Source organism: Tympanuchus pallidicinctus, unplaced genomic scaffold (assembly GCF_026119805.1).
Source record: "Tympanuchus pallidicinctus isolate F22 unplaced genomic scaffold, pur_lepc_1.0 scaffold8, whole genome shotgun sequence".
NCBI lineage: Eukaryota > Metazoa > Chordata > Aves > Galliformes > Phasianidae > Tympanuchus > Tympanuchus pallidicinctus.
This window is the reverse complement of record NW_026294802.1, coordinates 26,247,911-26,275,757: the sequence shown is the minus strand read 5'-3', so window position 1 is coordinate 26,275,757 and position 27,847 is coordinate 26,247,911. Positions and strand designations below refer to the sequence as shown.

The following is a 27,847-nucleotide window of genomic DNA, read 5'->3' as shown; positions in this document are numbered from 1 at the left end:
TTCTGAAAATACTAGGTTTTATTCACACCCCGTGGTAAACAATAACCTTAATATGATGGCTAGGTTTCTTTTGTAGATCACTATGTCACATAAAATACAAAACCCATAGCATAAACAAGCTGACAGGTATGAACGTTTAATGTGGTCTCAATGGAAATTAAACAAGTTATACTAGTCTTCTCAAGTAGTCAAATTCAAAACGCATCATCATCTCCTAGTTAGTACAAGTCACTGCCATTTCTATAACAAAGTAATGAAGGCACAGCTAGTGCAAGCAGACTTAAACCCGTTCAGACTACTGGGCTGAAAAAATACTTTGGTTGGTTCTTCAGGAGAGAGCTTTCTCTAAACAAATATTGGTCTCAGTTAACAGTTCTGATAATCTTCACAGCTGCAGTCTAATAGCTACATGACAAAGACTTCACAAGAACCAAACTATGTAGCAATGAATTAACATTCATGCTTTAGGGGATTTACTGCATTCTACATATTGGCAGAAAATTATACTGTTAAAATGTTAGGTAGATTGAACCTACATTTTAAACTGGTTCTTATGTGTTTGATTCCATTTTTTAACAAATTGGTTACTTAATTCTACCAAGATACAAAACATAAGGCTGTAAGTAACTAATAGTTGTGTTTAGGCTATTACAGTGCAGGTAATCCTCAAGGCCACATACACACTGCTTCACTGCTGCTTGCATTCTGCTGGGTTTTGATCCTTCTGTGGAGGGGGAAAAAAAAAAAAAGGAAATATCAGCTCACAGATATCAATACTTCAGGAATTATTCAAATCGTTAACATACTTCATCAGCTTCCAGCAGTCAGATTTTTCTTGCATCTCTTCAACTGAGCTAACTGTCCAATATTACGGGTACCTTTACATGTGGTAACATTCACAACACTTTTTTTTGTGTATGTGCATTGAGAATAAAAGTCTGTTCAGAATCAAGCACGATGGTCATACTCTGAATGACACTGAAACTAGGCAAAGGGCAATAGGTTGTATCAAACACTGGCACAGAGACATCCACACCTTCTAAACAGTTTGAAACAAAAACACCCACAGCCTTCATTTTGATTGACAAGGGCACAGCCTTACTTCAGATCCAACGTACAGCAGCGCAATGAAACAAAAATCAAGGTATGTTCTTAACACTCAGGAAAGATTTTTTGAAATAAAGTACAGTTGCTAGAAAATTTTCAAGTAGATATTACAAACTCTTCTGCACTGAAGCAGGCAATCAGCAATACCTCACAGTTAACATGGGAATTTATTGAAAAGGCTTTTGAGGGTGAAGAGTTGCAAGTTTTTGTTGACAGCTATTTTCAGACTGCAGTGCTTTCATAAACTCATCTAGTTTCCAGTCTGTGATTAACTTATGATTATCTATTCTTTCCAAAACAGTATAGTACCACTACTGCCTACCTCTCTACAAGCCTACAGCAGTTCTCTCTGAAACTGAGCATACAATCTTGCCCTCAGTCATACAACTTGCAAAAACAGTTGAAGTGTTAGAAATCAGACGCCCAGTTTGCAGCAGTTTCATTTTGATTCCAGAACTATATTGAACTGGAATACTCTACTGCAGATGAAACACCTCCAAAGTCATACATTGTTATTAGTAGTTCCATAGCCCACATCTTTTCCAGTACAATGCTAGAATTATGGTACTACTACTTTCAGATAAAAGTATTCCTACTGAAAAATATACTGCCTCTAGATTAGAAATGGGAAGGATATTTTGTAGCACACTTTCAACTTAGCTTGACTTTCTGACTGTAGCTTTCCCTCAACCATCAGATGCTTTCAGCTGGTTAAGGATGCCTTCCCCTCAGCTAAGGGAAAGCTAAGAATTTAGTTGCTCACAATCACTTTTCCAGTGAACTGAGCTTAACTACTCGTTTACTCTGACCGTTAAACATGAAACACAGCTGCACATTGCTCTTAGTTGCCCACATTCAAGTGCTTGGTTGTAGATGCATTCCTGAAGTTTGACATATGTTGCCTCAAGAAATACAGGCTCACTATCATCTCCCTTGAAAAAAAAAAAAAAAAAAAAAAAAAAAAACAACAAAAAAAACCCAAAACCCACTCCAGCACAGTACAAAAACCAGATTATGGCAAGTTCTCCAAAACTGAGTGTTTATTACTTGTACTTTTCTGATTTCTAGTACAAAACACTTACATTACTGAACTAAGCCAGGAATCTGCTCCAAGTTAACAAAAAACTGAGCTTGACAGATTTCAGCATTCAAAGTAAAATGTCACTTCACAGAAAGTTTCTTAGTGAAGGAACTCCAAAAAACAAAAAAAAAAAAAAAAAGAAGTTGCCTTACACATATTAGACCATCAGAACTGGAACCAAAACAGTCTCAGCCAAAAAACACTTACTGTAAGAGCTATTAAATGTTTCAAGTAAAACTTGATATTTAACCTTCATTAAATAATAGGAATATGAATGCACATGCACACTTGAAACATCCTCTTAATTTCTTACTTTTGGGTCAAAATCAGGATCATTTTCTTCATCTGCTTCTTCTTCCCCCTCCTGAAAGAAAACAGTTGTTCATATTTCACTAGCTTATCCACATTCAGCTTCCCACGCCATTCTCAAGAACTCTGATGAAGTTCTACTCTGAAATACTTCCACTACCACTTCAATTTATGCATACTGACCCTCTACAAAGCACATTTTTTGATATCAGTTGCAATTTGATTTGTAGTATTATTTTTGTTGCTGTTTTGTTTGTAATATTCACTCTGGATCACAGAATACAAGCTGTTGCATCTTACATTCATAAGTATAATTTAAACTTGCTTTCACAGGATTTAAAAAAAATAATGGAACTTGCTCTACACAGACTACAGGAGAGAAGATATTTAAATCAAAGCAATCTGTCAACTTACCTCATCATCTGCCTCTTCACCCTCTTCATCATACTAGGAAAGAAAGAAATAGTTTTGACTATCATAAATGTACGCATTACAGACATCAGTTCATGTAAGGTAACTCAAGCTGATGCCAGAAACCATACACACAGTACTATGCTTTAAGATAACATCCTATATTTGACTGATTAGAAATAGCTTTATGAATCAGAATGAATAACATTCAATCTCAAACTATGCTCAGGCAGAGAACACTTCCTGCCTTGCATTCCTTACATGCAACACTGGAAGAGATGATTAAACTGGTAATACCTCTGTCCAACAAAGTGTCTTGAACTACAAAGCAGTCCATACAGTCACTTCCATCTTCTACCCATCAACTGCCACAGTACTGGACTAAAGGTTACCATTCTAAATTCTAAAAATTCAGCTCAATGGTGGACCTAGCTTAGCTGAATCAACTCAACAGATTTAGTAAATTTGTCAAGTTCTTGGGTTTTACAGCTTGTTTTTCAGCTTTAGCTTCTTTAATGCATTGAATGCTTTTGAAGAACCTGCTTTCAAAAAAAAAAATTTGCTCTCATTTTCTAAAAAGAGCTCTCCTGAAAGCCTGAAGCTCAAGAACTTAGTAGACATGTAGGTATAATAAACAGGCTGACCAGCTACATAAGTAGACTAATTTGTTCTCTAGCAGCTCATTTTTCTATCCAAGTATTGTGTACATCACTCTAGGAATGACTTGTACACAAACTTTTATTCAGACATCACTTTAAGTGGTCATCTATTAGTACTTTTGCCACAGAACTCTGAATTCAGTACTTGGAAGATTAATTACCTTCATGCTGTTCTTTACATAACATCCTAGGAAGTCTATCTGAAACTAAAGTTAGTGCCTCCTATTCTAAGGATACTAACAGTAACTATAGGAGTCAGAAGTTAACAAAAAACAAGCAACAGTATATAGAGGCTTTTAGCACAGAAGGACATTACTTACATCATCATCATCATCTTCAATAGCTTCTCCTGTGAAGTACAATACTGATCGGGGGACAATACGTTCACGTAAGAAATGACCTATCTCAAAGTCTGCAGCAAGGATTGCCTCAGCATCATCATCCTGCATAAAACAATTTCATGTTCTAAATCATAAGTTGGTAACTACATTTGACTGCAAAACACAAGCTGCACAAATTTTGATGTGGACAGATTTACACAAATCCCCATCTCATGAGTTCTTGGTTCAAGGCAATTATAGAATTGAGATTGTGAAATCAAGTTTTATACTTCAAGCATTTACACACATTATGGAGTTCAGAGTTTGCTGCTTCAGCAAACTTAACCATACAAAGCCCTGGAGTTTAAGTTTCCTTCTTGCTCTACATAAGAACTTAAAACATTTTTCTACTTAAATGTAATATCATCCATACATTTTCAGTTTGCATGCACAGCATTAAGAACTAAATACTAACCAGGTTAAACTTTCTAAGTAAGTATCTTCATGATTCTCACTGATCACCCCAATGTAAAGCATTTGCACACCTAAAAGATGTTCTCTGCTACAATAAGCTGTTAAAGTGAAATGAACTGGGCTTTACCATTGTTCTAACAAAGAAAAACTATTTATCTATTTATCACAAATGTTCCCAAGTTAAGTTAAAACTGAAACAATTTAAATTCCCAAACAAATCTCAGAAAGCATACTGTATATAAGTGCCTTTCACTGGTGATTCCCTCACCCCCAAACTCTTCTGATAAGACAACTTACCAGGTCTCCACTTTCAGGAACTGTGAGAAAAAGAAGAAAGAAAGGAAATAAGTGAATGAATTATATACTACATTTAAAGTTAATGTAAATACAGAAATATTTTGTTTACCTTCAGGAGGACTAAAGAAGTTAAAGAAGGAGTCATTGGAAACAGTTTTTGTCACTGTTCTAACTGTTCCACGACCCTTGTGTTTCTGCTTCTTTTTAATTGTTTTCAAAGTAACATTCTTGCCTTTTTTCCAGTCTATTTGGCAGCTGGGGAAGGAAAAAAAAAAAGGTTGTAGCTTAGAACATCTCTGCTTTCTACACAGAAACTATCACAGTTTTAAGGAATACACTGAACATGAAATATCAAGGTTATTTGCTGTTTACAGAGAAAGAATCATACCCACAGGCTTGACTGACACTGACACTGTATTCTGGGAAAAGGTAAATGAAGTCACAAAAATAAGGCTGAAGACATTTCTTGACTAGATCTTTTGCAGATTCAAAGGAAAGAGGTGAGTTGTTTAAGGATAAGAAGTTGCTTTCCTAACATTCCCAGTCATTGCTCTGCATAAATCATTTTCAGAAAGGCAGAGTCATCTCACAGGCATCTCTGCCAGGAGATATGCTTTTCAGTAACAGCCTGAATTATGGGAGTTTGATCAAATGTACTCAAGCAGACTAATTCCTACAGGACATTTGCAGCAAGGTATTACATTAAGTGACGGGGAAACAAAGGGTAAAGCATCAGTCAGTATCAGTCAGAGCACAGTACTGCATGGGTAAAACCAGCCCGAAGTGACAGTGAGATACTCTAGTTGTTACTGCTCAGAAGAGTGTTCACAATGGATATGTGCAGAACAGATTAAATAATCTAAGGAATTATAGCTAATTTAGAACTATAGACTATTTAGAACTATAGCTAATTTAGAAGAGACCACCAAATGTGACATCTTCAAAATCATGAGAAAATTGGACTTAGATATGACTGTTCTCTACTTCTCAAATAGATTAATTGAAAGGTGCTCAGAGAGGCAAACATTCAGCTATTATAAACTGGACAACAGCAATACAGAACATAAAAACTGACTTGCCCACTGAAAAAACCTATATGCCAGAAATACAAAAGGTTTCCAAAATATGATCTAACAAGACTCTTAAAAAGCTATCAAGGCCCACTAGAAGAATACTATCCAGCTTCCAATTCAGCTTCAGTAGTTGCAGAACACAATTTACAAAGAGTATTAAATTTAACTGTATGTATATATAGATGCTATTTATGAACTTACAAATTGCATCAATGTTTAGATTACACAATATATATTTTTTTTTCATATTTCTATATTACATGATAAAAAACTGAAAGTAACACTAGGTGGATACATGAGGAATGGAGTCAGATGTTTCAAACTAATGGGAAGTTAAAAGATGGCAGTTTTCAGTAAGTTTTAACCTCAAACTTGAGCCTAGCTAGTTACAAGTTACTAGGTAATTAAAAGCTTACACTTGGATAATAAGGAAGAAACCATTATATTACCTTATGGCTATTCATTAGCACTTACCCTGTACAACCCATGATTTCTGGTCCATCAAAGGAAAAGGGATCAGAATCATCTGGCTCTGATCTCATTCTATACGTCTTCGTCAACACTTCATTTGTGAAGTAGTCATTTGGTTCAAAGTGAAATTCTAATGTGAAACTCTTAAGAAAGAATTGCAAAGAGACAACATCAGCAATCTAGCAACACATACTTTTAATTTCTAAATACTTGAAGATCAAAATCAAAAATAAACATGCAAATGAATATGTCCATCTCTACCAACTCTGAAGTGGTGCATGCACAATTTATCCTAGAATTTGCTGCCCAAATTGTATAGTAAATATTCAGATGCTTACACTTACTATGCTGATCTCATGTCACTGGTTCAAGCAGTACGTTAAGAAATGAGCACAAGATCTCACATCACATACAGACTTCCTGGTGCTACTTTCCTGATTATAGAGATATACTATTTTTATCTTTGCAAGTTATTTGGTCTCTAGAAAGGAAATTATATTCTCTTATGGTAGTTATACAAAAAGCGCCTCAAATTCTCAAACTCTAAAGGTAAAATGAACTAATCAAATACTAAGGTCAAGTTATTAACTCATTAAAATCCAAACGTTAAGTTTGAATTCATACAGATGGTGCTTCAGAATTAGTCTCTGTACTGTTTTACAGGGGACAAGAAGCTGGCTACACGTTTCTCAGGATTGCCATAAGACAACTGCTTATTACAGACCGCGTTGTTGATATACAAATACAAGCCTTAAGATAATGCAGAACTCTTGTTTAGTAAATTAAACTAACCATAGGCTGTCCAGCTTCTGAGAACTTCACTTTTATATCTTTTAAGTGTTTCAGGATAGGTTCATCATGTTCCTGTAAATAAAATGTCAATGAAATTTTCGTAAGATTTGTACACAGAATTAAGACACAGCAGAGATGAAAAGGTATATTTAGAACCAATGAATCTCAACAAGAACCTTGTCCAAGTACTGAAATATTTTGTTCCATGAACATGACCAGCAGATGGCAACAACAGCAGCTCAGTTTTCACTGCAGCTCACAGCTTAAATCTCATGCAAAGTAAATACAAATTTTAGCAATAGTACATATTTCATGCAAACACTCCTATATATCTTACTAATGGACTGTCTATGCAAAGTTGTAATTTCAACAAATAAGAACAAAATAAGACGACATTTCAGAGTGCTCTCTGCTCGGAGTTGAATAAGTGACCAGATGACATCCAAACACTGGCTCAATTTTTACTCTCCAGAAGACAAGTACTGTAAGTGTTTGTTCTCCTTCCTTGTAGGGCACACTTGATTAAATACTAAAGCAACATCAAAGCAATCTGAACTACTACCTACCTGAACCATATCACTGAGCAAGTCCACGTTCTTAAATACTGTCAGCCAAAATTCAGGAATTCCTTTAGGGTCTTCCTTTTCTTCATCTTTTTTTTCTTCTTCAAGCTTGGCTTTCTCTTTCATTTCCTCCTTGATAGAATAAAAACATTAATTTTTCTAAACTTTAAAAACCATCCTCCATCAAGTTTGTTCACTGTCTTTAGCTGATAATAGTACACATGAAGTTTCATGCAGATGATCGAAGGATGTAGTTAATAATACGCAGTCAATCGTTACAAAAATTCTCCTTTTGAGAAAAAATGTATTTATTTATCTATTGAATCTAGTTTCATGCTAAAGGTGGAGAATTGATTGGTGAGAATTGATTATGATACTCACTGAAATTTCTTCTTCAGCATCTGCTTTCCATTCACATTCTTCCTCTGTAGGTTCATAGATTGCATTGATGATCTCACTTCGCTGAAAAATTGAACCAAAGATACTTATGTTTTAGTTATTCCAATTAGCAATACTCTAACCAATAAACTGCTGATTCTAGTCTCACATAAAGCATTAACTACTTAACCAAATGCTCTCTTCTTGCTCTAGGAAGACCCAGTAGTTAACAATGTTATACATAATACACTGAAGAACCAGCATTCCAGAAAGGTTACCACATCACCTAACATCTGCTCAGTTAACATAACGAGGCCTAACATACTGAAGTGACTTTGCTAACCATGGAACAGACAACTTTTCTCCTTATTCTTAGCTGAGATTCACACGGATGGTGAAATAGTGTCAATTCAGTTGAACAGGCACATTGGAGACCAAGGTAATTCAGAACATACATAAGCTTTCAGTTTATATTCCCTTTTGGTTTAGCTAAAGCTTTTAAGTACAAATCAGACAAGCATTAAAATACCTTGTCAAATAAGGGCTGATAGAGAGCAGCATATTTTCTTTCCAGCTCATGAACTTCCTCATAGAACTTCGCTTCTATCTGTGCACACTGAACTTGAAGATTCTTGAGAGCATTCACACGTCTTTTAACAACTTTAGGCAAGCTGAAAAATACAGCAACAGAACTGTTACAAACCCTGCATTCTATGCACATGTTGACCACTCCTTAACCAGCTCCTTTCACCAACATGTATCAAAACACGTTTCATACTACATACAACACTAAAAAACTGAGGAAAAAAAGATATGCATAGAAATTCCAGTTCCAGGACATCCAAATAAAGATTGTAACCTCTTTATTAGAGAACTGAAATCTTCCACAAGTGCCAGAAAACTTCCCCCCTCCCCAAGTCTGTGCCAACTAGTTCAAGTTTCAAAACTTGTACACCCACTACACTGGTAAGTTCCATATTTTTTTAAAAAGTAGTTTCCTTAAAAAGGAAAAAAGCAGCTAATGCAAAACAAATCCAAAATGGCAAAAAGAGATCATGAAATCTGAACCAGACTACCTTAAGTACAATAGTGGCAAATAAAACTTGTTCTGAATACAAGTCACTAGCAAATGTTGCAATCACAGTAGAATCCAACCTCCAGCTCACAGCTGAGGAGAATCCACGAAAGAAAACTTAAAATTAAAATCTTTGTACCCAGGTGAAGGTAAAAAGGTGAGCTATTAGAGTGCGGCCAAACAATTTGCAGATTTTAAGCCCAAACAGACAGATAAATCTTTTCCTGGAACATGTTTAGCTTCTCCACCAGCTTGTGCACTAGCTCTTTAAGAGCCCACACAACCATCTTTTAGGTTCCCAGATTCCTTCTGACTTCTGTGCCACCTCAATGGTGAGACTTTTTTTTTTTTTTAAAAAAAAAAACAAACTAACTTAAAACAACATTTGGTAAGACAGATAAGAAGTCCCTGTAAAAGCATGCTTAGATCAGCACGCATATGTTAAGGAAGCATAGATTCAAGTTACACATTTTCCAGCTATTTTTCTACTGTAAGTTTGGCAAGCATTTGGTATAGCAAAGCTGCAATGCTTTGCAAAAAAAAAGCACTACAAGACTTGGAATACATGCAGAAAGGTACAGTATCTTAGAGAACAGCTGACAGGGAAAATACCAAGTAAATACATGTTATGACTTCTGTTCACTTCTTACATCTAGGACCCGAAAGATTAGTAGAGATAAATCAATATCTGTCAAAAAAAATGTATTAGATATAGAAAGCCTTATTGTACAGCATATAGAACACAGTGTAAAGAACCTGTGTAGTCCTTTGACTCTATGCTCTTCCTAGACCTGTAGTTACTAGGGTAGGCTATTAGTTGCCTGTGCTTTTCTTCTATGCTACTGGCTGTAATAAAGGAAAGTGGTAGGAGTAGCTGGAACAAATCCTGTTATTCAGAAGCCATCTCAGTTAACATCAAGAGCGACACAGGATCCTATCACAGATAGTTCTGTGCTTTAGAACTCGTGTGCACGTGGTGAAAAGTTCAAACAATTAGAAATTACAGGGAGAAGCTAGATAAATCTGTTAGAGCAGAAAACCTTAGTAAGCAACAGATTGTTTCAAATTTTGATGCATAAGGAGTCCACATTAAGTATTGATACAACACCCCCAATTTGTGGTTATAGCATGACCACGTATTTGTCCATGTTTCAAATTCAGGCAAAACTGAGGACACATTCTGGGAAAAATGTCTGTACATATGTGTCATGGTTAACCATGCAACATCTCTCTCCTCCCTTGGGACAAATGCAGAGGGAGGAAGAGGAGAAAAAAATCCAATTGAGATAAGAGAAATGGATTTATTAAAAGGAACATGAGATCATACTGAATAACTAAGAGCAGTAAAGCAAAAAGAAACAAAAATAAAACTGGAGAAGAGAAAGAATCAAGTCTGAGTCCTTATCAGCAGGTCCTCACAGCTGGTCTCCCAGAAAAGACAATAGAGCTCTTCCCCATCACCCAGAGATGGAAATCATGTGGAAGCTCTTGGGATGATGCAGTACATCTCAGTGTATCTTCCTCTTGGAGAGTCAGAATTCACATGAAGCTGCTAGAGAAACCAGGAAGTACAGCTCTGCAATGCAGTGTGCATCTGCACCAACAGCCTGCTGCATGATGTCATGATACAGAATATACTGATAAAAACAGGACAGAATGACATTTTGCAATTGCATGAAACATGATCAGACACTAAATATTTTTGCATTCTTTTCTTTAAAAGGGCTCAAATAGAAAGCCTTCTAATTTGAAATGCATTAGTGCCTGATTATATGTTTCCTACTACCTAGGCAGTGCAGTGGTTTATGATTATTAATCATTTTAAAGACAATATTGTTGAGAAAGTGAAAGCATTTATATCACTCTGCTCGTACTGAATTAGAACAAGTATTTACCTCTCTATATATCCTGTAGATGTTCCTACCAGACCATCAAGTCTTTCCTGAAGAGCTGCAAGAATCTGAGGATTTTGCATCATCTGCACAGTCAACTGCCGAGCTAAAATCAAAATGAAAATTCTGTAAATGCAAAGCATATCTTCTAGACTAGGCTTGAAAGAGATTTAAATACTAAGAAAAAATAATACATTTACTTTATATTACTCTAAGAAGAAACATGGGCAGAATTATTTCAAATGTCTCCATTTTAGATGCATGGACCATAGAATCACTAAGATTGGAAAAGACCTCCAAAGATCATCCAGTCCAACCATCCACCTACTACCAATATTTCCCCACTAAACCATGCCCCTTACTATAAACAAGTCCACCCTACCACTAGATATCACTAGAGTTGGAGTTTTCATTCCATTTCAGATAAATGGAGAGAAACAAGACTGTTTCAGACTTGGGCATAGAACTGGTTTACAAGTCTATGCTTACGTATTATTTCTTGCAAAAAGAATAAATTATTCATTAGAACTATTTTTTTCCTGAAGAAATAGCACAGCAATCCAGTCAGCTCAGTCTGACATATTGTTGACTACAGAACAGTGTTGAAGTCTTGATCTCTATTATCTACATATTTCAAAAGTAATTTGCCCTAATGAATAACTGTTTCAAATCATACGATAGAAGTCCATTTTGGAAAACACAAATTGCTAGCCTAAGTGTTCCCATTACCCATATTAACATCAATTCTTTTATTTTAGCTCAAGGTCTACATCTCAGTAACCTGCAGAAAGGAACTTAAATTCATTTTTAATAAGAATTTATGATCATTTATAATCATGGGGTTTTTTTTTTTGCCTTCTTCCCTCATCCTCAAGATTTACAGGTATGCAAACATGTATTCTGTATTTTTTTTACTATGTTTGTATAGCATTCTTTTAAAGGATGCCTTGAAATAAAAGCAGAGCTTTTCAGTCCTTCCTGAAGTGACATTTTTTGGAACATGATTCTCTATTTCTATGCCCCTTTCTAGAATAACTACACGAATATTCTCTTCTGCTTTTATGCTCTAGCACTGAAATTACATACTGAAAAAAAATTATATTTCAAGTGACATCCAAAAAAGGATGCAGTTTGTATTTTAGCAGTGGAAGCTGTAATTATGCGTTAATCCACATTAGTCAACACCACCCCTCTTGCTATCTACATTTTTTCTGGTCTAACTATTAATTAGTCTTACATTTAAAAACCCACTCAACACTGCCATTTGAATCTGTTGCCAGTTATTGTTTGTAACACCGACCTAATATATACATGATACAGGTGGCATGTCAATACCAACAGCCCCACTCTCTTTAACTGAAATCTAACAGATATTCTGTTTTGCAAGTTCTTGGACAGCAAGAACAAGTCCACAAACGTTCCCTGAGAGGTTTTTCCCCAAAAGCAAGAGTGCTTGACTTAAGCATTTATTGAAAGAACTTCAAAACATTTAAAAATAGAATCAACCAGGTCAGGAAAAAAACGATTAAGATCAGCAAAACTTAAATTATGCATGCAAAAAATTACTAGAAAACTAGCAAAATAATTGCTTGATAACATCATTTCACAAACCATTTTAGTTCCCTAGCACTGAAACATGTTTCTTACCTAGAAAACTCAATTTCTCTCCAAGATTCATATAGCGTAATTACTCTTCTCAGATCCTCATGTACAATTGCTGGGATTAATTACTAAAAATACACATTACTCATCTCTAGTTTCCTTTGGGACACTTGAGTACTTACCATTTAATTAGTGAAAGCTTTTCTTTGGCTGCCCTGTGTTATTCAAAATTTTGCAATCCAGTTTTGAAAACGCATTCAGCAGATATAAAGCCTCTACTTTTTTTTAGTGAGAATTTTTTTTACTGTTACCATTCTGCTTGAGCAATCACAGAAGGGAGCGTTATCAGTGACCCAGAGGATCATCTCTTGTAACAAACTGTTACTTTCTCTTTCAAGTACTTGCTCTTCAGGGAAAGGACGAAGGATTTATTTCTAAGACTGGTAGCAACATTTTAACTCCGGTCTCAAACAATTTAGCAGCAAATTACTAAGAAATAATCAAGATAATACAAATACGCAATTGATTTTTTTTTGAAAGCATTTAACTGCCATTAGATTTGGAACCATCTGATGATAACAACAATCTTCTCTTTTCCACTTATATGTCCTTATAGGTGGCCAGCACCGCTCGCACTGTTACTGACCACAACTAAGATGAGTAATGCAATTGAGACAACAGAAAACACAAAGCTGAAAAGAAATCATTGCTTGAGAACTCAAAGAAAGTGGTGTATCAGTAGTTATGATTCAGCACTTCCCTTTAAAATATAAAATCCTTTTAACACTGATTAGAAACCAGTTCTGCAGCTACTTAAAAAGCCTTCTTTTCAGTGCTACCTTTGCTGTTGGCATCTTCACCAGTTTCTTCTTCTTCCACATCTTCAACATCTTCCATATCTTGCTGATCAAGTTCAGACTGTTCTTTGCTGTTAGGAATATTTAATAACAGGATTGAAAAGTTTGCGGCTTTTCTTTTTTAATCTACAACAAGTTTAAAAAGTTCAAGTTAGAGACTGCATTGGTAGAAGCAAACAGATTTTTGTGGATTAAAAGCTGATGCTTGAAAGTTTTAATAGCTAAAGACAAATTTGCCTTTATAAAGTCACTGTCACTTTCAGACTCTGTATGGAACTAACACCTTTTCAGGACTTTGAAGATTCCTTTTCACAAAAGAATTCCTTCAGCTCCTATCAGCATGGACAAGTTCAAGACTCCCCTTCTGCCCTATACGTATTCTTTGCCAAGCCACCCAGGCCTTGAGAACTGAGATTAGGTTCACACAAACAATACTTCAGGCACCAGAAAATACAAGCAAAGTACAGAAAAAGCTACACACAGTGAACCAATATTAACAAGTAACATTATAAATTTCCCCTCCAGAATTCCAACAAAGTAATAAGTTAACTGGCATGAGGAACCCATGCTCTTCCCCTGTGCTCTGAACTGCACATCTTGCCACAATGACAAAGTCCCATTGTAGTAGACCCTGCCCCTCAAGTATCTGGAGAATGTGGCTACCTGAAGCATAGTAAAGGACATCCAGTTACAGTCTCAGTAACCTACAGATTTACTTACTTGTCGATGTCTGCCATTCTCAGATTTCGAACCCTAGAGGAAAAAAATGCAAGAATAGTATTAGACATCACTTACAAAGTCTACAGGCAAGTGCCATAACACTGAAAAAGAAACAAACTACGTTAGCTTTTAGAAATAAAAAGTATTGTAGTCTAAAGAGCGGCATACCTCACATGCAAATTTTTGGGGCTCACTCTAGTGTATACAGAAGTTCTGAAAAGCATCACTGTGGTTTAGAAACGATGGATCTACTGAAATTTAAATACTAGCAAGATGACACACCACGTTTTGTATCTGTACTAATATGAAATTTAGTCCTGTCTAATTGAAAGTAACAAAATTACAAAATAGAATCTGAGGAAAGAAGTGAAGCGACAAGGATGCTAGAAACCCTTTGTCAACTCTTTACTCACTTTCAGCACCTAACTGCAGACAAAGCTCTTAATGCCATCTTTTAACAATAAGCATGTCTTTTTGTGAACTCATTTTTAATCCCAACTCTATAAAACCAATCCAAGTAGTTCCACAAAATACCCGGAGAATTGCAACATTATTAAGTCAATTTGATGCCACTGTACCAAGCTATTTAACATAGCAAGATTTCACAAACTGAATTGCCAGAGTTTTCTTAACACCACAGTATCACCATAAGCATGATCAAGACCCAGTAACTACAAACAGTAAATGTTGAGAACACTGTAAAGCTTGCATACAATGAAATGCCTGAGTTCTCAAATGCATAACAGAATGGATAACTTTTTCCATCAGCAAAATAATACTTCAACAAGGCCTACAAAAAAAGATGTTTCCAGTAGCTTAAAGTCAGAAACAATATTATACACAAGAAAATACTATCCCATTACTACTGTCTGAGGCCCAGTGGTTTAGGAAGCACCAAGTACCAAGAATAATCCATTGGTTCAAGAAACTTAGAAACCACCATTTTACAGTCCTCATGTTAGCTGCCATATAGAGATTCAGCTCCTCGTATTCCAACGAGAATTTTAACCAAAGTAGGTTGGCTTTGCTTTGTTTGAACGGACAAAAAAGTATAACATGAGCATATAATGCTTACAATCAGGATATTAAGGCTCAATATGAAGAGATATTGGAATCTCAATTCTCCCAAATTTAAACACCTACATTCGAAATAAAATCCAAATGTACTTTTCTACTTTTCAACAGCTATATGGAGAGGAAGAATCCAACATCTTCCTGACAATTAAGCATTTAGGAGGTTGCACATAATCACAGCAATTCAATTCCCTAGTTTGTGGAAAAGTCTGTCAATCCACTTCAGAAAAATAGAGTATTTGCTACCAAACAGAATGGCAACACTACCATAAGCCAAGCATTCTTGATTTATTACTGAATTGTTGGAGTTCCAGTAACACTTGTGATTCATTTTTAATTTTCACGTGTTTCAGACGTTTGCCCATTCTGTGACTTCAGGCTTACATCCAGATACAAGCTGCCTGTAGAAGTTCCATACAATCTCCTTCGCTATCATTCTCAGAAGAATGACAGCATGGACCAAAGACCTACAGAAACTGGGAACATACAGCAATTACAACTTAGATGTCTCCACATTTCTTGAACAATATCACAGTTAGCATTGTTTCTGACTTGCTAAACATTTTAGCTATGCCAAATATACAACTTCTTCCTTATGCACTGTTAACTTGTTCTTCATTCAGGACCTTTTCTAGGAGACCAGTAGCCTCAATTTGTAAAAGAGCACAAAGTGCCCAGTGAACCTGGCTTTTCTGCATTTTCATGTAAAGGTGACAGACAATCACATCAACTATTGCTGTTCCTTATAGATACATTTGCCATCTCCATTTAAACATCATCTCACTTTCTATTCTTCAAAGGTGTACCATATACCACGCAGCACACATGGTCTTCCCAGGCCAGCAGGCTAGGTGAAACAGCAGAAGAAGTACCTTAAATACATTTGCTGAAACAGACTGACTTCTATAGTTCAATTAAGCTTTTTTTTTTTTTTTTTAAGAGATATCATGAGATTAGCTATGAACACATCAGGCTAAGAAAATCTTTTAATAAGTACTCATATCATCCCCAACAGCAACTACTAGCAGATATCTATTTAAGAACAATGACATAGCAAAAATTCCCCCATAAACTCTTCCAGCTTTCAACTATGTTCAGAAAACAAACACGTAGGCTTCAGAAGTACACATATTTAACAGCTCTATAATTATTCTATTTCATAAACTAGTCCTCATCCTCCCCTGAAATCATGCAGCTGAGCTGATGTTATCATTCACATAAAACACTAAAATCCTGGTTTTCTGTTGCAACAATCAGCTCAGAGCTCTTACATGGAATTCTCTGGAGCGTGACCAGAGAAGGGCAGTGAAGCTGGTGAGGGGTCTGGAACACAAGTCTTATGGGAGCAGCTGAAGGAGCTGGGATTGTTTAGCCTGGAGGAGGCTCAGGGGAGACCTTATCATTCTCTACAAATACCTGAAAGGAGGCTGCAGTCAGGTGGGGAATCAGTCTCTTCTCTTGCATAACTAGCAATAGGATGAGAGGGAATGGCCTCAAGTTGCAGCAAGGGAGATTCAGGTTGGATGTTAAGGATTTCTTCTCAGAAAGACTGGTGAGGTGCTGGAATGCGCTGCCCAGGGAGGCAGTAGAATCACAATCCCTGGAGGTGTTCCAGAAGCATCTGGATGTTGTACTAAGGGATATGGTTTAGTGGGAAATAATGATGGTAAATGGACAGTTGGGCTGAATGATCTTGGTGGGGTCTTTTCCAACCTTGGTGATTCAATGTTTTTCCTATACTAGGCAAGAGTGGCAAGTGAAGATTCATCAGCAACATCCATGTTCTTGAATTTCCTTGCAGATCCTTGTCTTTACAATTCTGAACTACCGTCTAACATCAACAGCCTTCATCCTTTTGCTATTCCTTTTCTCAAGACCACACTGAAAGACCATACTAATGACTACAACGAAAGCATTCACTGCAGCACAGAACCCTGCAGAAATCTCACCTTCATCTACAAGGGGCAGATCCGTTGCTGTCTTGCTTCCTAGTTCGTATGCAAGCACTGCAAGCACCTTTATCAACAATGGCCTAGTTTACTCCAAGACTTTTGAGAAAGTTGCTAAGTTTGTTTGCACATTCAAGTAGATTATATCAAACAGCTGTCAACTTCAGAACTTCCCCTCAGTGTGTTCATATCTTCTTCACCTATTTTTCCTTTTGCTTTCCTGGCATTGGCTTTTGTCATACCTTATCCTTTAATCTGCCCTCTGCTTACACAACTCTGTATCAAAACAGTCGCAGTCAGAGATTTCTTCCCCACGCTGAGGAGGTACTACTTTTGTCATGACACTTCATCTGTCAGCAATAGGCAACTGTGCTTGTGTTATGAGGCTACCAGGCACTATGCCAGCAGAACTATGTTGGCAGACACTTAGACTAATCTCTGCATCCAAACAGCACGGATATAGAGCTGCACCACATTTAGTTTATTGTCAATTACTTAAACAAGCACAAGCTTCTCTACAAATAGAGCTCTACTGGTGAAAAGCTGTAGAGGCACACAGCTCGCCAAAGCTAACTCTTTGGATGTAGTACTCCTAACACTTGTCCCTCCACAAGAATGTCAACACAGCCCTCCTTCCTAGCTTTTTTCATAGGTACATTTAAGACTGTGAACAGCAGCTGCACCTTGATATACATGACTAGAGCAATTCACTGGTAGCACTGCTTGAAGCTGCCCTTGGGAGATGCACGGGAAGGCTTACAACACTAATAGCATAGCTTCTACTTCTCAAAATGCAGCCGGTAAATATATATATATATAAAATATATTATATATATATATAGTTTCTATATATATATATATATATAATTATATATATATGTGCTTTTTTTAAAGCACAAATCAGGAGGTTATTTCCCTGTTATTTGAACCACTATTGCCAAAAACACTGAATTACCAACAAATATAAAGGTGCTCCAAGGCTCCACTTGCATACAATAAAAATAAGAAAGTGGATAAGGATCTCATCTCCACAGGACATTAAAGACAGCACACGGGAAACACTACAAAAAAGAAGCAAAAAAAAACACACAAAAGCAAAGTACAGTACAAGCTTTCTAAAGGGTTTCAAACTTTTAAACTTTCATACAGATGGCCCAAGCTGCCATAGCAATGTGCTCTTTCTCAAAACTGAAAGGTCAGGAGACTGATAACCAACCACAAATTTGGTCAGTTTTAGTAACTCTACAGGATGTACTTAAAAAGTTAGAACCCCTTAAAACCTCAAATCTTATCAAAACTCTACCAAAGTTCAGTGTTTGTCATAATGTTTAAAGTACACTTTACTTTTAACTTCTGTTATAACATTATTTCTTAAAACAAAAAAGTAGAGTCCTATACATGTACAAACTAAGAAAGACATTGTTGTGCATTTGTTCACATTAACCTAAAAATCAAAAGCTGTGCAAAGTCACTTTGTGAAGAAACAAGTGAGGCTTCAGTGAGCATTGAGTCCTTCCCAGGCAAACCACCTGAACTTTTCCCTGGCCCAGCCTCCCCTTACCCTTGCAGAAAACATCCTGAGTTTGCACAACAGCACCAGCCATGTTACAGCTAGGAGCGAATGTCCTGGTGAGAAACCCTTCCTTTCTGAAGGTCACCTCTGAGCACCCAAAGGGAGAATGTAGCTATTAGATTACCTGACATCCACTCAACCTCAGGAAAGTGAGTCCCAGCAAGGTGAGCTGGGAGCCAGCTGACAGGGTATAGCCCTGAAGGCTGTCTGTGTGCCAGCAGCCCTCAGCTGCCAGCATCCTTGTGGGTACCTGGCTGTGCATGGTACCCCCTCTGTCCCTTTCAGGAAACCTCATTTCCCCCCTCTAAAGGAATTACTCAATTAGCTTGCAATACCAATGAGTACAAGTTTCTCAAGCAGTTCAAGAGACACAAGTAGGCTTCTTGAGAATACTGAATCCAGGCTACAAACAAGTCTTGCTTGATCACACCTTCAGAAGAAGCCTACTATTTTGTCACAACTAATTTCCTCAACAATCAGTAACTCTTGAGTACTGCAAGTCAGCCAGTCCATCCATAGCACGGCAACCACAGCCTCTTTCTGTCTCTGGTAAGCCTTGGGCAACTGAAAGCAACACATTAACAGAAAACCTCAAACAAGTGAGCTCTGTGTGCAATTAAGAAGTTGCAATAGAAAAGTAATAAATTGAGTGGACTAAGTCAGATGTCAGTAAGGAAAAGAAAGGTCCAGCTGGAAGACAGCTAGTTATATTTAAAAAAAAAAAAAATCAGGGTTAAGTACTGTGAGCTGCTATTTGCAATGCATGCAAAAACCTAAGGTGCCAGACAAATTACATCATACCAGCCAAGTTCAACTCACTGAAGACTGGGAAACTCAAAAGTAATACATTCCTGATGGTTCTTTCAGGCTGCTGTTCTTGTCCAGAACAACTTGAGCACTTTTCTTTACATAAGCTAGAGCCAACTGGCCCCCCCAAAAAACCAAAAGGAGCATAGAGTTCCACCACAAGACCGTCAGTAGATGTTTAAAATAATTGTTTCAGGCAGCTTGCTTTCATTGCTACAAGAAGTTTGCAACTCCAAGGACCTCAGATGCCGAGTGCTTTTTCATTCACACAAACACAGAACTAGCTGACTGGTTCAAAAAGTACATGCTACTCTACTGCAAGATGTGTAACTTTGCACCAAAATGTTAGGTACCAAGACCTAAATATATACGTACACAGATTATATTATATATAGATGATATATATACATATATATCATTCATTTCACAAGTGTTAGTAGAAGCTCTGGAACCATCTGCCAGGTAGAAGAGCTGTTACACGGGAAGGGATCACACAGCTTAGGAACAGTTGAGGGAGCATTTAGCTTCCCTTCAAAAAGGAACAACTGAATAATGTATAAGATTAATTAAAAAAAAAAAAAAAAGCCGCTTCAAAAGGGAATTAAGCAGAAGACCAAATTTTTTCTTTGTTCTTCTGTGATCAAATTCATGAAGTATTTATTATCCACTTTTAATTAGCATGGAAAGTGGCAACAAAACAAGAGGATATTGCACACATCGTTAACATGGCATACAAACTTATTACAAATAGATATTATTTGTGTTACAGAAAAATGTCTTCCTGGGAAAGCTGAAGGTCAAAAATATACCAGTCTCAACTGAGATGGGGAGCCCTGCACTAGAACATCAAGACAACACATCTGTTTGATGAAAGACGTTACTAGCTGCTGAGCTCTCTAGGGAATATTTCTGTTATTAGTGCCTCATATTTCTTCTGCTAACAAAAGGTTTCTGAATGTTATTGTAGGAGAATAAAAATTAATACATTCAATTAAATTTAAACCAAAAGCTAGAGTAGATAATTAAGATTGCCTACCCAAATGCAAGCAGAGAAAAATGAAGAGTATGGGCTAATGCTCAAGAAAGCACTAGCATACTACAAAGACTGTCAAGGTGTGATGAAGGGACCCAGGATGTAATGGTCAGTGCAAGCAAGGAATCTACATCCCTCAGAGAAACAAGGTGCCACTGGACCCTCACAGTCAGACCAAACCCATCTCTTCTGTTTTATTTTATTGTACAGCAATCAGCTCATTCACCACATTCAAATAGCCATGCAGCCACTAGCCAGAAACACTCACTGCCACAGGGATAGATGGGAACTGTTAGCAGAACCTTGAGTAAGACCAGTCAGAATTAAAGGGCAAGAAATTCAAATGAGCAGTTGTGTTTCACAAAACAGATTCAGAACTTTTAACTTGTAACTGACTAACATGGTAAGTACTCAGGTTGCCCCAAGGGAGATGCGTGTCTTTGTCAATGGCAGAAACAAGTTTCTTTGCTGACAGTACAATTTTCCAGTCAGCTAAAGCTATACAGTTGGCAAATACTGCCAGAAAAGCTGGCTCTGGTTCTTCTTCAGCTGTGCATACCCCTTTCTTTTCACGAGCAATGGGTGAGTAACTGGAAGATTAGAAGTGACAGATATTTCTCTTGTACAGCCAGATATGCAAGAGCAGGGTCAGGAGGAGAACGCACAAGTGAGATACCTTTAAGAACAACTCAGGAATCGGGTAAGACAAGTTTGGAGTTACTGTGAAAACATACACTACAGCATCTTGCCTCCTGATGGCAAGATTTGGAACTCTGCACAAGGGAATAAAATAGTCATGATACTGCTGACCCAAGTAGCACAGCATTATTAACCAATTAACTGTAAAGGCCTGCTCGGTGCCCTTCAACCTGCCGTTTTTGTTCTAACAACTACTCGAGTGAAGGCAACAGTTGCAGCCATTTGCAACTATTTCTCTAGTACTTACAAGCTTCTGCACAATGCATGTTGTGGCGTGCAAGCAGATTTCTACTCTAAGCTCTCAATGTGAACTCCAGTTACAGGATATGAAAATTAATTCCTCAACATAAAGCAGAATGATCACATACTTAACTCATTTGTTATTAGCAACTGCAAGGCTTCCTTTCATTTGTGTGCAACACTTCTCAGAGCTTTTACCTTAGCCAGTCTTTAAATAAGGAAATAAAAGAAGAGTCAGCAGACAAATACTGAAATCCTCTAGTTTTGTAACATTTTTGTTATTTAAGATACTGTATTTTAGAGCAAGAATAAAAATGCAAGTAACCAAAAAATCTACACAAGAAGAAAACAGAGTACAGAATTACAATTTGAAATCAGAACTGAATTGTATCTGCAAGTTTGTCTCTGCTACTGATCTGAACTCCCTGATCATGTTCAAAAAGGCGATTAAACACACAATATGGTCTTTGTTCTGGATGCCAAGATTCTGTAGTAGAAAATACACCAATTTCTGTTTAGGATAGTCTTCTCTTATTGGAAAAGTAATCCAGAAATTTAAATTCATCTCTGCAAAACCAGAACATGGATTTACTCTAAACAAACTAACCAGAGTGGCCTATTGCAGTATCTTCTCTTCCATCACTGATAAAACACCTCCCATACTGAAGGGCAAAAATTGGAATCTTCATATATGAAAATATCTGGAGCTTCTTAAAAGTTTTGGCTCTTCAACCTGGTGAAAAGGCGGCTCCAGGGGACCTTATAGCAGCCTTCCAGTACCTGAAAGGGGCCTACAGGAAAGCCAAAGAGGGACTTTTTATAAGGGCAGGTAGTGACAGGATAAAGGGAAATGGCTTTACACTGGAAGAGGGTAGATTTAGACTAGAGATTCAGGAAGAAATTCTTTACTGTGAGTGTGTCAAGACACTGGAATAGGTTGTCTGGAGAGTTTGTGGATGCCCTTCACTGGGGGCATTCAAGGCCAGGCTGGATGGGGCTGTGAGCGACCTGGTCTAGGGGGAGGTGCCCCTGCATACAGCAGAGGGTTGGAAGTAGGTGATCTTAAAGGTCCCTTCCAACCCAAACCTTTCTATGATTCCAAAGGGAGTACTTCTCTATGCAGTTTATGTTGGTGCAAATATCAATTTCTTAACAATGCCAAGCAAGTAATACACAAATTGGGTTTTAACAAAGTATTTTGGTGGCAGAGAGTGTTTTAACAGCTGAGCAAAATAAACCCGCATACATCAAAGCATCAACTGAAGGAGAGGGTCAGTTGACTACTGAGACTGCAACATAATCAAACACAACCATATTGGCAGCTACGCTATCTGCAAGACTGCACCACAACATTCGGGTTTTTAACAAATTTGATTTAGAACACATGTTTTTCCAGCCTCATCCAAGAAGTTAAAAAGGAACTACTTCCTTACGGTTTCATTGTTGTTTTCTTGCTGGAACATCTGATGAATGCAATGTAGGAAATTCATTCACTCTGAGAAGTCATTGGAATTCATAAAATATATTTAGCAACTTTCTTGCTACCTCTGGTTCCATTTTTTTTTCCCCATAGAAATGAAGCCATTGCTACACTGCAAACCCCCCCAAACAATCAGCTTTCAAAGAACCCCGCTCTCGCTGTAAGCACCTTTCAGATACTGGAAGAGAGCAATAAGGTCTCCCCTCAGCCTCCTTTTCCCCAGACTGAACAGCCCCAGTTCCTTCAGTCTCTCCTCATAGGACACATTCTCCAAGCCCTTCACAAGCCTTGTCGCCCTTTTCCTTGACCTGCTCCAGCACCTCAATGTCCTTTCTGTACTGAGGTGCCCAAAACTGAACACAATACTCGAGGTGAGGCCTCACCAGCGCCGAGTACAGGGGCAGGATGACTTCTCCAGTCCTGCTCAACACTCCATTCCTGATACAAGCCACTGGCCTTCTTGGCCACCTAGTCACACTGCTGGCTCGTGTTCAGCCAACTGTCCATCAGTACACCAAGGTCCCTTTCCATCAAGCAGCTTTCCAGACACTCCTCCCCTAAAGCCTGTAGGGTTACCTGGGGTTGTTGTGACCAAAATGCAGGACCCAACAGTTGGCCCCACTGAAACTCATACAGTTTGCCTTGGCCTTGCAACGATCCAGTCTGTCCAGGTCCCTCTACAGTGCCCTTCTTCCCTCAGGCAGATCAACACTCCCTCCCAACATGGTGTCGCCTGCAAACTTACTGAGGTTGCACTCAATCCCCTCATCAAGATCTTTAATAAAGATGTTCAATAGAAGCAGCCCCAATACCGAGCCCTGGGGGACACTGGTCATGACCAGCAGCCAACTGGATTTAACTCCACTGACCACAACTCTTTGGGCCCGGCCATCCAGCCAGTGCTTCACCCAGCGGAGTGCATTTCCATCCAAACCGTGGGCAGCCAGATTCTCCATGAACAAATTTGACAAACTTTTCAAAAGCATTTTCTTCTGAATTTCACTCAACTGTGATCTTGGCAGCAGCAGCAGAACCCAACCAACTCATAACAGCAAAGAAGGTGATAAAATAGTCAAGAGGCCAAGTCATGAAGATCTCACCAGTTCAACAAAGGCAAGCACATTCCTGATGGCACTGCTTAGCACGTGCATGGAACAGAAGTGCTTCCACTGGCACATATTTCACATCCAAAATTGAGATCAGTAATTTCCAGAAGCAGAATATCATAGAATTATGAACTGTTTAAAAAGGCAATGTAAGCTAGTTAAAAGAAATAGTACTAAAATCTAAAGTACCATGTATTAGAAGTAATTCAAACAATTCTATTATTCAAAAGGCTGAGAAATCGGTCTGCAAAGATGTAAGTGTAATGGCATGCAGCCCACTAAAGACTTCTATTCAACATGCAAAAGCAGGCAAGATCTGAATTGGATGCCTGGTGACAGAAACAATAAAAACCACGATCATTAGAGTTTCAGTAATACATCCTTCATAAAAATACTGTATTTGCTGCTGAACATCGTGTCAGAGATTCAAGGCCTAGCAACATGAACATCTGAAAAAAAGAAATAGTTTGAATCTGACATTAATAGCATTTCAGAGGTGAGCAATGAGAAGTGACATAAAAATACACATGGAAGTAAAAGCAAACAGACTGAAAACTGTTTTGGGTGTAAATAAGTATTGTGGGTATGCCTTTGGTGGCTTTCTGTGTTTGTTTTTTGTTGTTTTTGTTTGGTTGGTTCATTTTTCTTTTCTTCTTGACAGGGTTTTTCTTCCTCCATTCCAACCTCCAAACTTAATCTCTGAATGCTTAAGCCAGCTTTTCAAACTAGAGGCACAACTATAAGGAAGCTTTCCCTTAAGGACAACTCATCCCCCAAGAAGCACAGAAAAACCACCACTATTTCTACGCATCTAGTATTAAAGGCTGTCTAGAACAAAGCAGTGGACTGAAACACATCTTACTGCATATTCAGAAAAGACAAATATTCATGATTCTATCCTGTTACGAATTTCCTGCATTATTTTTAAACAGTTGATTATTCAGAAGGTCTTCAAATGAATCACTTAACAACTTCTGTGACACCTTCTGGGCACATCTGGTTTTCTAGACAAATACATCAAGGCACCAACCCTACTCTCCAGATTAACAAAGTCAGGTGGTGAGGAAGTGCACTGACCACCGAGAGGAGTGAGGATCAGATAGATCACATTAACTACGTTATAATCACTTCTGAGCTCAAAGTAATTCACAAAAACTGACCTACAAACATTAGTCACCGCAATTGTTTCTCAGATTAAACACCTCCTGTAGAACACAGTTCTGTTCTATTACTTACTAACTGGTTCCTAATGGGAAGCTAGACAGAAGGCAGTCCCCAGCCAGAAGCCAACTCAGAAGACCCCAGAGCTCCAGCAAAACACAGTCACCATTGAGGAGTCTTGTTTCTGGCTGCAAAGTAGCATCTTCCACACGAGTGCCTACTATACCACAAATCCAAAAGCAGTATTAATTCATGGAAGAAAAAAACATCATTGAAGTTACACTGAGTGTTTTTACAAATGCAGAAAAACAAACAGATATTTAAAAAACACCTACATCTCCATTTTCAGCAACCTGTCCAGCTCCTGAAGCTTTGCAAAGAAGAATCAGACCTTTGACAGTTCTGTTTGAGACACATCATTTTTGCAGCTGGATAAAAGGACTCTTAAGATGAACTGGGTTACTGCCACAAGAACAAAAACAAATAGATACTATAGACATCTTCATTACACCTGTTGGCCTACTGGAACAAACTGGCTTTCACCAAAGGTTCTGATCAAAAATTGCAGACGGAAGATCCTTGTCTTACTTCCCCTGAGATTTTCCCTTACTGAAACTCAAACCCTCAAGCTATTTCACTCCCCCGAAGGGATATAATCTCTGTCACAATGAATTAAATTCTGTTACAAGTGCTTCAATTTCTGGGAGCTAAGTGGATGATTTATGCCAACACTACCGACAGAACAGTAAGCCAAAGTTTGCTTAAAGATCTGCAACTCTGTTGTTACTTTAAAGGAAATGGTGTCTGCCTGGAAGACTTGGGTCTCCCTCAGCGTCGTGGAAATTCTTATAAAAAGCTTCACAATGTAAATAAATGCCCTACCATGCTCTGCTTTCAGTTTCACTTGCGCACAGCTGACAATGAGAATGGGAGGTAGGAGCCAAGAAAAACCAGACCACCCACTTCAGGGCGCTCGCTAAGCAGATCTCCATAACAATTCCCCTGCCTGCTCCCAGGAGCCCCCAGTCTGAGCAGCAGCACAGCCAGCCCATGGCTGCTAGCGCTTCCTGTAGCACCAGGCTGACGGCACAACCGCAGCACGCTACTTCCGCACGTGTGCAGCAGTCCCAACGCTTTGCTGCCCTGAAAATGTAAAAGGATCGGGGGCTTTAAGAAGCGACGCACACAAGGCCCTCCTGCATACGCAGATAAACAGTCCCCGGTCACCAGAAGCCAAAGCACACAGTGTGCACAGTACAGGAAGGGAGACTGCTGTTACGTACCTCCCACACAGCACTGAGGGCACACAAACACAGCTTCAGCTGGGGCCTGTGCTAGGCACTGGTAACAGCATTCCCAGGTGCCCAAAGCCTTCAGTCCTAAGTTTTTGCCCGGCAGAGGCACCTACATCACTCAATTCCAGCGTGTGTAGGCTCCAAATGTTATTTTGCCCTAAAAGGTAGGATAATTAGAAGATTCACAAGAGAAAGGATACCATTCAAGCTCATTCTCATCCATTACGGAGTTCACCAAGAAGGTAACAGCTACTAATGTGTCCCTCAGAACACACCTACAGCCGTACACAGCCTCCAGCCTTCCCTCTTCTCTCAAGCTTTATTTCATGACTGCTGTGAAAACAAATCAGGCGCTAGCCCTTGTTCAACCGATACGGTACCCTCTGCCAAAACCCAACTCCAGCCCAAGCCGTGGGCGCACGGTGCATCACATAGCTCCATTCCACTCTCACCTTTCTCGAGGGAAGGCAGAGCAGGGACTGCCGGCACATCGCATGGGGCTCCAAGCACCAAATGGACACGCACAGAACTGCAGCGTGCCTGGAGACGAACCGCGCAGATGCTGCCATGTTATCGGTGTATCAGCGTGCAGAGGGACTGTGCCCACTTTTGGGCACCGTACGGGAAAAAAGCTGAAATACTGAAAGTCTCGCTTGCGAGCGTCCCGCAAGAACAGACAGACCCGCGTGGCACACAGGTAGATATGAATGCGAAACGCAGCCCAGCCGTAGTTCCCAGCTCTCTACGGCAGCTCCTTCGCCTCTCGGCCACCACCCGCCTGACGACACCGCCGGGTGCACCGGGCCGAGGCGGCGGTCCCAGGGCACGGCCAGCAGCGACACTCGGCCCGCGGACGAGCGGCGGGAGCGGCCCCGGCTCCCGCCCGGCAGCCCCCGCCCCGCCGCGGGGCCTGGCTCCCGCCGCCGCCATGTGCGCCCGCCGCCCTGCCTCCCTCCCTCCCTTCCTCCCGGCCTCCATCCTCCCGGCCGGCCCCGGCCCGCGCGGCGCCCCGCCGCCCCACGTGCTGCCGCGGTCCCGCCTCCCGCCGCGCGGCCCGGCTCTCCGCGGGCCGCGGAGCCACGCGCGTTAGGCGTGGGCGGCGGCGGGCAGCGCTCCGAGCGGGGCCAACCCGCTCCGCGAGCCTCGCACCGCGCCGCGCCGCGCGGAACTGGGCCCTCAGCCTCCCCGCGCCCCCCCGCCCGCGTCCCCACGCGGTACCTGCGCGGGCCGGGACCGGCGGTGACTCAGGAGCGAGGCGGAGGCGCCGCGCGGCTGGCGGTAAAAAGACCCGAGCTCCCGCCGCTCGCGCTCATATAGAATTAACGTCACCACGTCACCCCCCTCCCCCT

At 39.4% G+C, this 27,847-nt stretch overlaps 1 protein-coding gene across 2 annotated transcripts; it reads right to left on the bottom strand.

The window, feature by feature from the left end:
* On the bottom strand, positions 1–27,847 carry NAP1L1 (nucleosome assembly protein 1 like 1). 2 transcript variants are annotated; one of them, XM_052668358.1, is made up of 15 exons: positions 27,717–27,847; positions 14,082–14,114; positions 13,344–13,432; positions 10,906–11,008; positions 8,465–8,606; positions 7,939–8,019; positions 7,561–7,689; positions 6,995–7,066; positions 6,206–6,345; positions 4,768–4,913; positions 4,659–4,678; positions 3,888–4,010; positions 2,912–2,944; positions 2,502–2,552; positions 1–724 (listed from the first exon to the last, which is right to left on the bottom strand). In XM_052668358.1, exons 2-15 carry the CDS (start codon positions 14,096–14,098, stop codon positions 689–691), a joined length of 1,182 nt encoding a protein of 393 aa, XP_052524318.1. In that variant the 5' UTR covers positions 14,099–14,114; positions 27,717–27,847; the 3' UTR covers positions 1–688. The 2 variants fall into 2 exon arrangements, with proteins under 2 accessions (XP_052524318.1, XP_052524317.1); XM_052668357.1 differs by lacking the exon at positions 27,717–27,847 and having other exon boundaries at positions 7,561–7,686.

Bases quoted from the DNA above. Each gene is read 5' to 3' on its own strand.
- NAP1L1 (XM_052668358.1), bottom strand. The intron at 11,009-13,343 runs GTAGCACTGAAA...TTTTGATTTTAG, and splicing joins TGAAGATGCCAACAGCAAAG to CTCGGCAGTTGACTGTGCAG. The intron at 7,690-7,938 runs GTGAGTATCATA...TATTCTATCAAG, and splicing joins ATGCTGAAGAAGAAATTTCA to GAGGAAATGAAAGAGAAAGC.